This window comes from Rattus norvegicus, chromosome 13 (assembly GCF_036323735.1).
Source record: "Rattus norvegicus strain BN/NHsdMcwi chromosome 13, GRCr8, whole genome shotgun sequence".
Classification (NCBI taxonomy): domain Eukaryota; kingdom Metazoa; phylum Chordata; class Mammalia; order Rodentia; family Muridae; genus Rattus; species Rattus norvegicus.
In genome coordinates this window covers 106,738,251-106,751,397 of record NC_086031.1, presented here as the reverse complement: position 1 = coordinate 106,751,397, position 13,147 = coordinate 106,738,251, and the positions used below count along the sequence as shown (strand labels likewise).

At 48.2% G+C, this 13,147-nt stretch overlaps 1 protein-coding gene across 4 annotated transcripts in view; it reads left to right on the top strand.

The window, feature by feature from the left end:
* Hhat (hedgehog acyltransferase) overlaps positions 1–13,147 on the top strand; it is a 256,089-nt gene that overhangs the window by 63,326 nt on the left and 179,616 nt on the right. For 3 of the 4 annotated variants that reach the window (XR_010056911.1, NM_001398579.1, XM_039091516.2), the window contains 1 exon segment: positions 1,608–1,779. The exons of the other annotated variant lie outside the window; for it this stretch is intronic. Coding sequence is in view for 2 of the 3 variants with exons in the window: in NM_001398579.1 (NP_001385508.1) it covers positions 1,608–1,779 (172 nt within the window). In the remaining variant the exon portion in view is untranslated. 4 annotated transcript variants of the gene reach the window in all.

Genomic DNA, 13,147 nt, shown 5'->3' with positions numbered 1-13,147 from the left:
TGCCCACAATGAGGTAACCTCCCACAGTGAGGTGAACCCCCCACAGTGAAGTGACCCCCTCCCCCAGTGACATGACCCCACAATGAGGTAACCTTCCACAGTGAGGTGACCCCACAGCCAGGTAGTGGTGGTGGCTCTCTGACAGCGTTACTCACTCAGGTTGAGCTCCCTAATGTGAAAATCTGGAATCCTGATTTCCAAAGGCTTCTGAACAGTTTCAGATCAGGGATGCGCAGAGGGGACAGAGTCTGAGAGAATATTCAAAACTCAAGATCTGAAGGGCTGGGATCCCCAGTGGTTTAGACATAGAATATCCAGGACACTGGAAACCTCCCATTCAGCATGGGGTCTTCTAGTGCTGCCTGTGGCCAGTGTTCTGTGGCTCCCTGAAAAATGGTGAAGCCACGCCCAGGAATAGCTGCTAGTGATGGCTGCCACACCCAGGAGATGGAGTGGCTGCTGGGGATGGCTGCTAACACTTTAAATGTGTGGGTGCTGGACTTCACCCTCACATCTTGCCATCACCACTGTAACTTTCACCTTATTTTGAGGAAACCAAGACCTAGGGAAGTTGAGAGATTTCTCAGGATCATGTAGCTGTGTGGTTGATGATAGATTCTGGCCTGTTATGCTGAGACACTTTTGTCATCTGAGTATATACTCTTCCTCCTCCTCTTCTCTTCTCTACTTTCTTCTCTTCTTCCTCCTCTTCCTTCCCTCCCTTCCCCTCCCCTTCTTCTTCCTCCTCCCTCCTCCTTCCTCCCCTTCTTCCTCTTTCTTCCTCCTCCCTCCCCCTTCTTCCTCTTTCTTCCTCCTTCCTCCTCCTTCCTCCTCCTTCTTCCTCCTTCCTCCTCCTTCCTTCTCCTTCTCCTCCTTCCTCCCCCTTCTTCCTCTTTCTTTCTTCCTCCTTCCTCCTCCTTCCTCCTCCTTCCTCCTCTTTTTCCCTCCTCCCTCCTCCTCCTTCTTCCTCTTTCTTCCTCCTCCCTCCTCCTCCTTCCTCCTTCTTCTTTCTCCTTCCTCCTCCTTCCTCTTCCTCCCCCCTTCCTCCTCTTTCCTCCTCCTTCTCCTTTTCCCTCTCCTCCTCCTGCTCCTGCTCCTCCTCCTCCTGCTGCTCCTGCTCCTCCTTCTTGGAAAAAGGTAGCCTGACAGACATGCTTAATTCTTCAAGGTCACTCCACTCCATCTCTGGTGTCCTCCTGTTTCTGTTGTTGCCTTACCTGACTAATAACTCAGGCATAAGTCAGGTGGTGGGTGGAAACCAGCAGGCTGAACTGGACCCAAAGGGTTCAGGGGGCAGAGTGTCTGAAGTCCTGGCCCAGCCTGGGTTGTCTCAGGTCAAGGCTTGGTGGCAGGATGCAGAAATTGGTTCTTGGTTCTAGGGTATTGTGTTGGCCTACCTGTTCTTGTTCTGGGGTCATCTTCTGTAACTTTCTTACTCAGGAAAATTGAGGGTTCCCAAGGCAAACAACAATCCCCCCATGCCCTGTCAGTAGAAACAGCAATGATAATTTGTACAAACCTTAACTGAAACATCACAGGAGAGATGCTCTGCACAGCTTGGGGCCAAGCACCATCTGACGCTGCCTTCTCTGTTGTCCCTTCTTTAGATGCAGCAGCCAGAGCTCAGCTCTCTGCAGCACAGCCTCTGCATTCTAGCCAAGGGCCTGGGCCGCCTGCTGTGCTGGTGGTGGCTGGCTGAATTGATGGTACACCTCATGTACATGCATGCCCTCTACAGCAGCATCCCCCTCCTGGAGAGTGTTTCCTGCTGGACCTTAGGTAACCGTGCAAACTACTAAGGTTTTACATGTGTGAGCTGCTTGGTGTGGTTGATGAGGAAAGGCTATGTCATGTGAACTGTGAGTCCTGGAAGAATGACCCCCCCTACTTGGGATGGAATTGGAAGTATGGCTGGACCTGCATCTTCACAAGAGGCCTCATTACACGTAGTGGAAGAGAGCAGAGTTGCTAGCCGGCCCAGGAGGTTGTTGTGTGAGCGGGTGCTCTGAGACCCACAGGCTATACCATTCCTTTGCCTGGTCCCGTCTCTCTCAGACGCGGGTGGGCGGCCTTTGATGGCGCTTACACCTGTCTGGACATCTTCATCTAAAACATGAGGCTTGCCCTTCCAGAACTACTTTGGGGGTTCAGTGAAATGCTGCACCTGTTGGATGGGTCTCACAATATGTCATATAGATAAAGTGGTTCATGTGTGTGCATGGGGTGTGCACATGTCCTGTGGATAGAGTAAGTGGTGCATTGTGTTCGTGGGGTGTGCACATGTCCTGTGAATAGAGTAGATGGTGCATGTGTGTGCATGGGGTGTGTACACGTCCTGTGGATAGAGTAAATGGTGCATGTGTGTGCATGGGGTGTGCACATGTCCTGTGGATAGAGTAAGTGGTGCATGTATGTGCATGGGGTGTGCACATGTCCTGTGGATAGAGTAAGTGGTGCATGTGTGTGCATGGGGTGTGCACATGTCCTGTGGATAGGGTAGATTGTGCATGTGTGTGAGTGGGGTGTGCACATGTCCTGTGGTTAGAGTACGTGATGCATGTGTGTGCACGGGCTGTGCATATATGATCATGCATATGTTTGTCTCCGTTGGTCTCCTTTGCTTGTTGGTGTCTTTATCCTGCCAGCAAGGCAGGATGGGAGTCTTACTTCTCCAGGACAGGCTCCAGGTACAGGATTTATCTGGAGAAAACCATTCATGAAAACCATTGTCTTTCATTCATTTACCCTAACAGCAGAGGCCACACATGTGACCTGGTCTCCATCTTCCCTTTTATGTATCCTGCTCAGTTCCTGTGGGGACCACCTGCTTGGCTGGTCTCTGTCTCTGTCTCTGTCTCTCTGTAGAGATAGTGAACTCTTGAAAGGGAGTTTATTTCACTGATAATGTGTTCTGACATTCTATTTTGCACTACTAAATGTGAACATTTTGGCCAGGAACCAGCCATCTAGCTGAGTCCTTCCAGGGTATGTGTGAGAACCTGCCCTCATACATGCATCTAGGCAGGGAATGGCTGGGTCTTGTGCATATGCAGTCAGACTTACACACTTATACCAAGGCAGTTTTCCATCAGGGTAACATGCTTGTTTTTGCTCCTCTGAACAGGGTTTGCGTTCCCACTGCTTGTGTCTCATTGACACTTGGTTTTGGCGTTTAGTTTAGAAAGTCCGATGAAAGTGAGTTTTACTCATTGCTTCTGCCGAAATGCATGGGGCTGAACGAGGAGGAACCAAAACCCTTTAAACTGTGTGCCAAAAATAAATCTCCCCTCCCTAAGATCTCCCGAAAGCATTCTGTTCATACCTGTGCAAAGGCAAACAGTGTCCCTGGGGAGTGACTTTATCCCCCACTCATTTAGGGTCAGGTCGCTTCACTCACAGCACAGCGTCTAGATGCCCTGTGATCATGTGGCCCATGTGCTAACCATGACAACGGTGACAGCATTGCCTTGAAACGAGTTGTTGCTATTGTGACTTTTTTTTTTTGAGACAGGGTCTCCCTGTGTAACCTTGGTTGATTTGGAACTTGCTTATGTAGAACAGCCTAGCCTTGAACTCACAGCCATCCACCTGCTTCTGCCTCCTGAGTACTGGGATTAAAGGCACGAGTAACCACACCCGACAGATTATGTCATCATTACTTAAGCAGTTTGGGCTTTAAAATGCATTGTTCCCCAGTGGTATCCAATGTTCCCCAGAAGGCCAGAGACAGCACACATAGGGGATGCCTCTTCTCCCCAGGCTGATGTATTTCTTAAGGTTTTGGTGAGTGGAATGTCTTAGGGCCCTCTTAGAGACATACAGCACACAATACCTAGTAACCCCACCAGCATTTTTACAGCCTGAAATCATTCTTTTTCTACTTTATGATGTCCCCGAGAGCATCAGGTACTTGGCCACATATACCTGAGAGGCTGTGGTGCTGGACGAGCAATGCTGCCAGCTGCCGCCCCTTGGCAGGAAGTCTAGAATGACTGGTGCACGCACCCGTGCGGATTACTGGAGTTAGTTCTCTAGAGCTCTTTTCTGCCTGATTTTAGTTTTACTTGTAGCGGAATAGTATTCTGTTGTGTCTATATCCCACATTCTTATTATCGGTTCATCTGTGGAAGGAGGTTTATGTTGTTTCCGTTTCCTGGCTACCGTGAACAGGATGGCTGTGAGCACTGCTGAGTGGCTGTGGGGTAGGGTGTCAGGTCCCTTAGGCATGTGCAAGGGTGCTGGAGCTGGGCCATATGGTAGACTTATTTCCAGTTCCTGAGAATTCTGCGTACTGATTTCCAGAGTGGCCTCCTCAGTAATTTGTGTTCCTCTCCATCTGCAAGGCTTTAAGCAGTCTCTTTAGTAACACGCACGCACGCACACACACACACACACACACACACACACAGACAGGCAGACAGACACACACACACATAGACATACACACATACACAGGGAGATACACATATAGACACACACACATGCACACACACAGACACACACATAGACATACACAGGGAGATACACATATAGACACACATGCACACACACACAGGTACACAGAGAGAGACACACACATACACATACACACAGACACACATATAGACATACACACATATACACATATAGACACACAGACACGCACACATGCACACAGAGAGAGACACACACAGACACACAGACATACACACATACACACGGAGATACACACACACACACACACACAGACACACACACACGTTAAATGTGAAGGTCATCTATCTATTGGAAAGCTGAGAATTTTCACACCCCTTCTCTCTCTGTTTTGAGTCTCACTCCATGCTCCTGTCTCAAACCTCCCTCTGCTTACAGATTTTGCAGCTGGAGGGCACCGAAGTTAGGCCATCTTTTTATCCATGACTAGTGGGGGAGAACAAGCTGCCAGGGCCTCAGGTGTGGCTTTGACGGGTGGACTTAGCTGGGAGCTCTGATTGTCTCCCCTACTTCCTTCTCAACCAAGCCACCCCACCAGATGCTTGGGGATCCGTGAGAGCCTTTCAGAAACCCCATTAGCTGTGATTGCAGATTATGAACCTGTCACTTAAACTCTGTGCACTCAGATGGGATGGGCCTTTCCCTTCTTAGGGATAACTTATATTTGAAGTCTTTCAAATGCATGTCTGTTTATGGAAACGTCTGGAGTTTAAAAACACTGTGAGGAATGCACTGATTGGTAAAAGCGTATTGTAGAAAGGTGTGACCTCATTGGGAAGCAGTGCGTTCCTGACAGCCAGTCAGGTGGATTCTGCTTCCCTTCGCTTCTCAAGCAGACCACACTTCCTTAACCTGGTGCCATGTCTTTTGGTTTCTGCTGTATCTGTCTATCCTTCAGTCTCTCTCCTTGTCTCCGTGCTCCCACACGCTGGGGACGTCTTTGAACACAGCAGGCTTGGCTGCTTTCATTAGCTATTCCTTCAGGGTGGGAGGCTCTTTCCCCTGTCTTTGACCTCTTTGTCATTCCCATTGAGTTTAAATGTCACTTCCCCCTAGAAGCTTCCCTTGTGACCCAAACAGAAACAGCCTCCCTATGCTCCACGAACCCTCCAGGTTCTTAGCACAGGGCTTATCAAACCTGAGGTTTCCTAGATTCTCTGCCTCCCACCACAAGGAGGAACCCCATTGGGCTTCTTCACCACAACACCCCCAGCACCTCCAACAGTAGTCATCCGGTTGGCTCTACACGTGTTTGTTAAGTGTGAGCAGTGCAGTTGGTCAGACACACACCTCTGTTGTTACAAGCAGTTATTCCCAGGCTGGGGAGGGTGCAGCTGCTGTTAGCGTAAGCACCAGGCTCTGAACTCGGATATCCAGCACTCATAAAAAGCCTGATGTGGTTTCCTATGGGGAGAAGTGTTTACAGAGTCCTGAGGATTGCTGGGGCTTGCTAGCCAGCCACTCTAACAAAAGTTGTGGTGAGCTCCAGGTTCAGTGAGAGACCCTGTCTCAGGGATACACTGGATGTCCTCCTCAGACCACTGGATGTCCTCCTCAAACCTCTAGATATGCATGTGTTAGCTTGTGTGCCCCCCTACATGTGTACACACACACACACACACACACACACACACACACACACACACACACACACCATGTGTTCTCAAGCATGTTTGGGGTCTGACCATGTGACGTTTAGTTATAACTTTGCATTTGCAAATTGTTAGCTTGGAAAAACCACTGATTTCATAATTTCAGTGTGTTTACCTACAAGTGAACAAGACGTGGGTTTGATTCCCGGCACTCACACAGTGTCTCACAATCATCTGTAACTCCAGTTCCGGGAAACCAATGTCCTCTTCTGGCTTCCAGGGGCACCAGGCACACATGTGGTATACATACAGCCAATCACACACAAGACTAAAGAAGTACCAGGCGGTGCCTCCAAAGACAGCCATGTCTGCAGTCTTTATGGGTCTGCACAGCCCTGTATATTAGTACACGGTCCACCAAAGCAGTGCTGGGCTCCTATGTCCTCCTGATGGTCCCAACTGGAGGGTTCATCAGAGTGACAATCCTTTGACAAGCAGCCCATTCAAGTAGCACAGCTGCACCTGGAAAGCGATATAACATTTCACCGCTTCCCTGGTAGAGAGAGGGAAAGAGAAGGAAAGAGAGGGGGAGGAGGAGGTATAGAGAGAGCAAGAGAGAGAGAGAAAGGGACTGGAAGAGAGGGAAGGAGGGAAAAGATTATCTGAATTAGTGGTTCAGGGTGCACATACTAGAAATGGCCACTAGGTGGCAGTAGAAGATCGCTAGTCTTTAGAGGAAACATTCTAGAAATCAGGATAAAATTTTTTTAGCCTAATATTTGGCTTCTCTTTAGAAGTTGACAAAGTATATTGGTGTGGTGGTGGTGTGTATAAATGTATGTATATGGATGTTTATGTATGAGTATATGCATGTATGTGTACATGCATGTGTCTGTGTATATGCATGTGAGTGTACAAGCTTATGAGTATGTGTGCATGTGTGTGTGCATGCATGTGTATGAATATATGCACGTCTATGTGTGTGTGTGCATGTGTGCATGTATGCATGTGCCTGTGTGTTTGTGCATATGCATGTGTGTGTATGCATATGCGTGTGTGTGAATGATGTTTCTGTATTTGTTGTTTCTATACTGGACAGGATTCTCATCCCAGCTTTCAAGATGTCCTCATGTTGTGGCTTTAGACTCCTTTTCATGTAATTCCCCAATAAAATTAGGAGTTCTCTAGTACAGTTTTTTTTTTAACTTTCTCAAGCAGAACATAGAGATTTCCACATAGGTTTTTACACAGAGATTGCAGACACGGCTGTCACTGGTTTCAGCAGTGAGACACCCCCAGACCCTTTATTTCTAATCGGGGGCCCTGACATGCCTGTTTTCCTTTGAACACCAGACTCTCCGAGGAAAGCATGAATGGCCGACTGGAGCCATTCCGTGTGACAGAGCCTGGAATCAAGGGGCTCGAAGGAGGCGGCTTATGGCTTTTCTTGAGAGGAGCTAAAAACCCCGTTTCTTGAGGTTGTTGTTAAACAGCGGCTCTTCATAGTGAACGCACGATAGACCCAGGCACACGAGACAGGAGGGGAGGTTGTGAGAAAGAGATTTGGCAGCGTGTTTAAGGGTGGACAAGGGCGTTCAGTTCTCAGTTATGACAAATGGAGTGCCCTGGAGTCTCTTTCAAGGCCTTACGTGTACACGGGTGGGGCGGCATGTACACATGCCTGTCTCCTAAGGGCAAGCAGACCAGGGTTTGGTAACTCAGGATTTGGTATCTGTGTGCCCATCAAAGTGGGATGCCTTCATAAGACGTCCACTTGCTTTTGCTGATTCTGTGGCATCTCGAGGAGAAGGGAGACGTTTGACTGGATAATTGTTTTGGAGAAAACGGGGACACAAATGCTCAGCAGACAGCACAGGGCCCCTTTTCCCTTCCGTCCTTTTGAAATGTTAAACATTTAGAGGCTTGGTGGGATACAGCCGAGAACATTAATTTTTATAAATTCTCTCCTTGGATTAGAATCCTAAGGTTATTTAAAATTAATGCAGTGTGAACATGAAAGTGCTCTGGGGTTTACCACTGAGGAGTGTGACTGCTCAGCTAGGGATGCTCCACGTGGTGGGAAGGAAATGCCGTGGCGCACACTTGCAGGTCCTTGCTACCATCCCCCTTCCCCCAACAGCCCTCAGGATGTCATGCTTTCGTTGGTTGATCCCTAGAGACCTGGGTTACAGATAATTTCTTAGACATATGAAACAGGCAAACCTTCCCTCTAAGCAGAATTAAAATGGATGCCTGAAATTATCAGATGTGCTGGGGAGATGATATTTCCTTTTGTGGAAGAATTCTTGCCTCCTTGAAGGCTACGCAATAGCATCCTTTTCATTTTGCACGTTTTCAGTTCTTTTGCCACAGATTTTGTACATCACCTCTCCTGGGTAAAGCGACTCATCGGCTCCAGTTGAAAATTTACTTTTCAGAGTCTCAGGACACTCGGTTGTGTGCACAACTCTCTTCTTATCCCGCATTGTCTCCTAGTGTATGGGCGTATGCCGTGTTATTTCATGGGATCTTTTGTTTTAATTAAAACTCAGAAATTGACGGTCTCATACATGTGCATAGTGAATTTTGGTCATTTTCACTCCCTTTTCCCTCTCTCACCACACTCCTTTCTTTCCGACAAGTTCTGGCCATGCTTTCACGTCCTGTGTGTCTCACTGAGTTTAACTGGCGTTGCGTGTATGAGTAAGGGTAGGGACCTGTTTCCTGGAGCACCCATCAGTGGCTACATGACTGAAGAAAAGGACCCCCACACCCCAGCGGCCGTTGATGGTCCCTCAGGGAGGAGTGGGGTCTTGGAATGCTGATTGGTTCAGTCTTGTGCAGGTCTCATGCAAGGAGCAAGAGCTGCAGTGAGTTCGTGAGCTCAGCGGCCATGTTATATGCAGAAGACAGCCCTCCCCCAACTCTTAGTCTTTCCGCTCCCGCTTCTGTGGTGTTCTCCAAACCTCAGAAGGAATGATACAGGTGTCCCCTTTACAGTGTTGTGTTACACCTTTCTCCTCAGGCTGCAGCCAGGTCTGAGTCTCTGTGCTAACTGCTGTCTTCTGCAATAAGAAGCATCTTGGCGGAAGGCTGAGTAATCTGCGATAGAAACTCGGGTGTTTAGAAGCATTTCGAACACACGTCTAGCAGTAGGATTCATTTAGTAGTAGGTTCTCTGGGGGAGAGTGACTCCCTCTTCCTCCTGCTAAATATGTGTGTGTGTGTGTGTGTGTGTGTGTGTGTGTGTGTGTCTGTGTGTCTGTGTGTCTGTGTGTCTGTGTGTCTGTGTCTGTGTCTCTGTCTGTCTGTCTGTCTGTCTGTCTGTCTCTGTGCCATGAGTATGCAGAGCCTGTGGGGGACAGAAGACAGTGTCAGAACCTGCCAGATGTGGGTGCTGGAAGCTGAACCTGGACCGTCTGCAAGAGTAGCAAAGGCTCTAAACCCCTGAGCTGCCTCTCCAGCCCTCTGCCGGGGTCTTTATTAATATTATTATCAATATTATTATTATTATTTGTTCTCTGTCTTTTTTGATTGTTTATTTTTTTGTTTTTTATAATTTATTTTTTGAGACAGGGTTTCTCTGTGTAGCTCTGGCTGTCCTCCACTCTCTCTGTAGACCAGGCTCACCTTGAACTCACAGAGGTCCTCCTGCTTCTGCCTCCCGGGTGCTGGAATTAAAGGTGTGTGTTACTGAACCCAGCCCTGTAGGGTCTTCTTAATGGGCATATTCTGGATTGGGTATGGACTGATGCCCGTATAGGGTGTAATTGTGCCACGATGAAGATGGGAGATGGTATTTATTGCCTTAAACTCCCAATTCAGCATGCCTGCTCTGTTTACTGCCGTCCGCAGGGCTTCTGCCTGTGTTAATGTTTCCCCGAGTTAAACTGCTTCGGAATATACTGTGCTTAAGAAAGGTGTGGTCTTCCTTGCTTTCCCTGGACACAGGTTGATCTTCAGTGTGATGTGTAATGATGGAGGAAGTTGGTAAAGGGGTGAACAATTAGGATTTACTGTCCCACAGAGGAGCTCATTTAAACCTTATAAGAGGAAACGTTTTAGAATTCCGTTTCCCCACATTTAAAGTCCCCAGGGAGAAAGCAGCTGGGGAGTCAACTTCCTCTGGGTTAATTTCGTTCCTTTTGACGCTGAGAGAATTAGCCAGAGGGTTAGAGGTATCTGGGCAGAAGACCTAATTACCTGGGAGAAATTTGTTTTTTAGCTGCTGGGAATAAAAGGCTTTAGTTCATCACCTTCTGCCACGTGAGGAGAGCAACAGCAGAGGTCCTGGAGGGTCAGAGGCTTCTGAGCTTGGGTTCATGGTGGCCGAGGTCCTGCTTGTCCTCTCTTCACATCTGTCTCTTCTAGGTGAAGGCTCTCTGAGTGTCAGGAAGGAGCAGCTGTTCCCAGGTCACTCCCTCTACCTCCCTTGTTTCTCTCACACTTTAGTTCTTTGAGGCTGGCTTGGTGAAGACCTCCAGACTGTTTCTCTGTGTTTTTTCTCCCTGCGTACAATAGCCTCCTTTAGCATTAAACACTACTTGGTTGCCCTGCCTTCTGGCCCGTTACATACAGGCTCAGGGTCCACGTCCACCCTAGGACTGGACCTCAGTCTGGTAAGTCAGGTGACTCAGGTGGTGGATTACTCTTGTCTGACTGCTGCTGGGTACCACTACTGAATAGAACCTTAACTTTAAATTATGTGCATGCGTATGTGAGTGCAGTTCCCCCTGGAGGCCAGAAGGAGATGCTGGAACGGCCAGAAGTGGAGATAAAGATGGTTGTGAGGTTCCATGGTTGTGAGGTGCCCTGTAAGAGCAGCGAGTGGTCCTAACGGTTGAGACACCTCTCTACATACATGCACGCACGCACATGCACGAGTACACACACGCGCACACACACACACGCACACGCACACACACGCACACACGCACACACACACACGCACGCACACACACACACGCACGCACACACACACGCACACACATGCACACGCACACACAAATGCACACACACACGCACACACGTGCACACACACGAGACTTGTAAGATGTAATAAAGAAGACGCTTCCAGTGTTTGTTTATCTGTCCTGTAGCTTAAGACAGAAAATAAGACCAACAGAGTCCCGGCCCCTTGGGCCTTTCCCTTAGTCACAGCCGATGACTGAGTGGTTTTTATTCGTACACATTGCTTTTCTCCTTCCCTGTTCTGTGTGCCTTCATACGCCTGTTGGTAGTTAGTCAGATGTGTGAGCTCTGGGGCAGGATTGCCCCGGCCCTACTGAAGCAGCTCCGACATCCACCAGGAGAGCTCAGGGCCCCTGCCTTGTCCCTCCTGCTTGGTGCCAAGCACCTTAGGACACAGCCTGGCTTCCTGATCTTTGGGGACCTGCACTCATCAGGGACTTAGGGAGCAGGTTGTCTGTCCCCATCATTGCTCTTGCTTCCCTTCCAAAGCACTCCACCCCGGAAGCCCTGGTGATGCCTCCAGCACGTCTGTCTTATATTCCCCTTCCCTTTCTCATTCTTTGACTGACACTAGACGTGGCAAGATGCCAGCGAATGCTGGAAACCTTGGATAGTCCTACACATGTATAGCACGCTTTTTCCCGAATGCACACGCCTATCATAAAGGCTCGTTTACAAATTAGGCTCGCCCGGAGACTGACAGTAAACAATTACAACAGTATAGCCCGGGGTGGGAGCTGTGGGGGCTGGCTCAGTTGGTGAAGTGCTTGCTGTGTAAGCATGAAGACCCGAGTTTGATCCTCTAGGATTGGTGGTGCGCAACTGTAACCTCAGCACTAGAGGGTGGAGAAAGGAGACCCTCTCGGGCTCACCGGCCCATCCATCAGGCCAAGTCAGCAAGGATTCAGTGATAGGTTCTGTGTCAGAAAATAAAGTTAGAGAAATCTTGAGGAAGACACTTGATATTGATGTATGTGCTCTTTGCATGTTTGTGCGCTCATGTTTGTGTGCTCACACACACATGCACAATGCATGCTCATACATAGAGTGACATAAACTCACACATACATGTACACACAAACAATTTAGTGGAGTTAATGCTATGTGAATGTGGTCTCTCTCTCTCACTGTATCTCATCGTAGTGTTCTTCTTTGTCATGATGTGACGTCAGGTCGCACAGTGCTTTTGTAAGGAGGTGGATGATGGGACATCGTGATGAAGGTTGCATTTAATATTATTTACAAAGTTTGTGATACCATGGGAGTCAATCGGCTAACCAGACAGGGGAAGGGAGTAATGTGTGGGTAGTATACAGAGCTTGGATATACGGGATAAAAAACATAATTGGCAACCCAGGCAGGATGGAGTGGGTGTGGCTTGAGATTCCACATGAAGCTCAGGGTAGCACTCAACTTACGTCTCCTGAGTTCTTTATTTCTGGATTTTCCCTCTGACAATGTGGAAAGCAGAAGTTATGGATAAGGGTGAGTTTTTGTCGTCGGCATCAGTATTTCTTAGAAACAGGCTTAGGAGCTCTGTAAACGTCTCACAGGACAGGTGCAGCTGGGTTCCTGGGACCAGCCTTCTTTTCCAGCACTGAGAGTCAGCCACTGGCCACAGTTTGCCTTGTCACTAATACATCATTAATAATGCCTATAGGTTATTACACAGAATACCTACGGCCATCCTAGGAGTACGGGCTATATTCTTAACGCTTAGATTATTAAACTGATATATAAGAACATAAACTTACACGTGTTGATAAGTTACTAGACTGTTTTGACATATGTACATATGGTATGATATTTAAATCAGGCTAAACATAGCTATATCTTTAAACATTTATTATTCCTTTAGGTTGAAAATGTCTATTACTTCTTTAGGTTTGTCTTCCTGCCCGCGATGAGGGCAGGCGTTTGTCTTCCTGCGCCCCCTCGTTTCCTCATTTCCCTCCCATGGAACTCGTGTCACAAATGACAGGGGCCTGTTCTTCTGGTGTGAACAACATTCCACAGTGCACACGCTCCCTGCTTTGTTTTTGTTACCCGTGCTCCACCGTTGAGCTCGTAGCTTTCCTCCCTTTCTGAGTGGTGCCAATGGTACTGCAGTA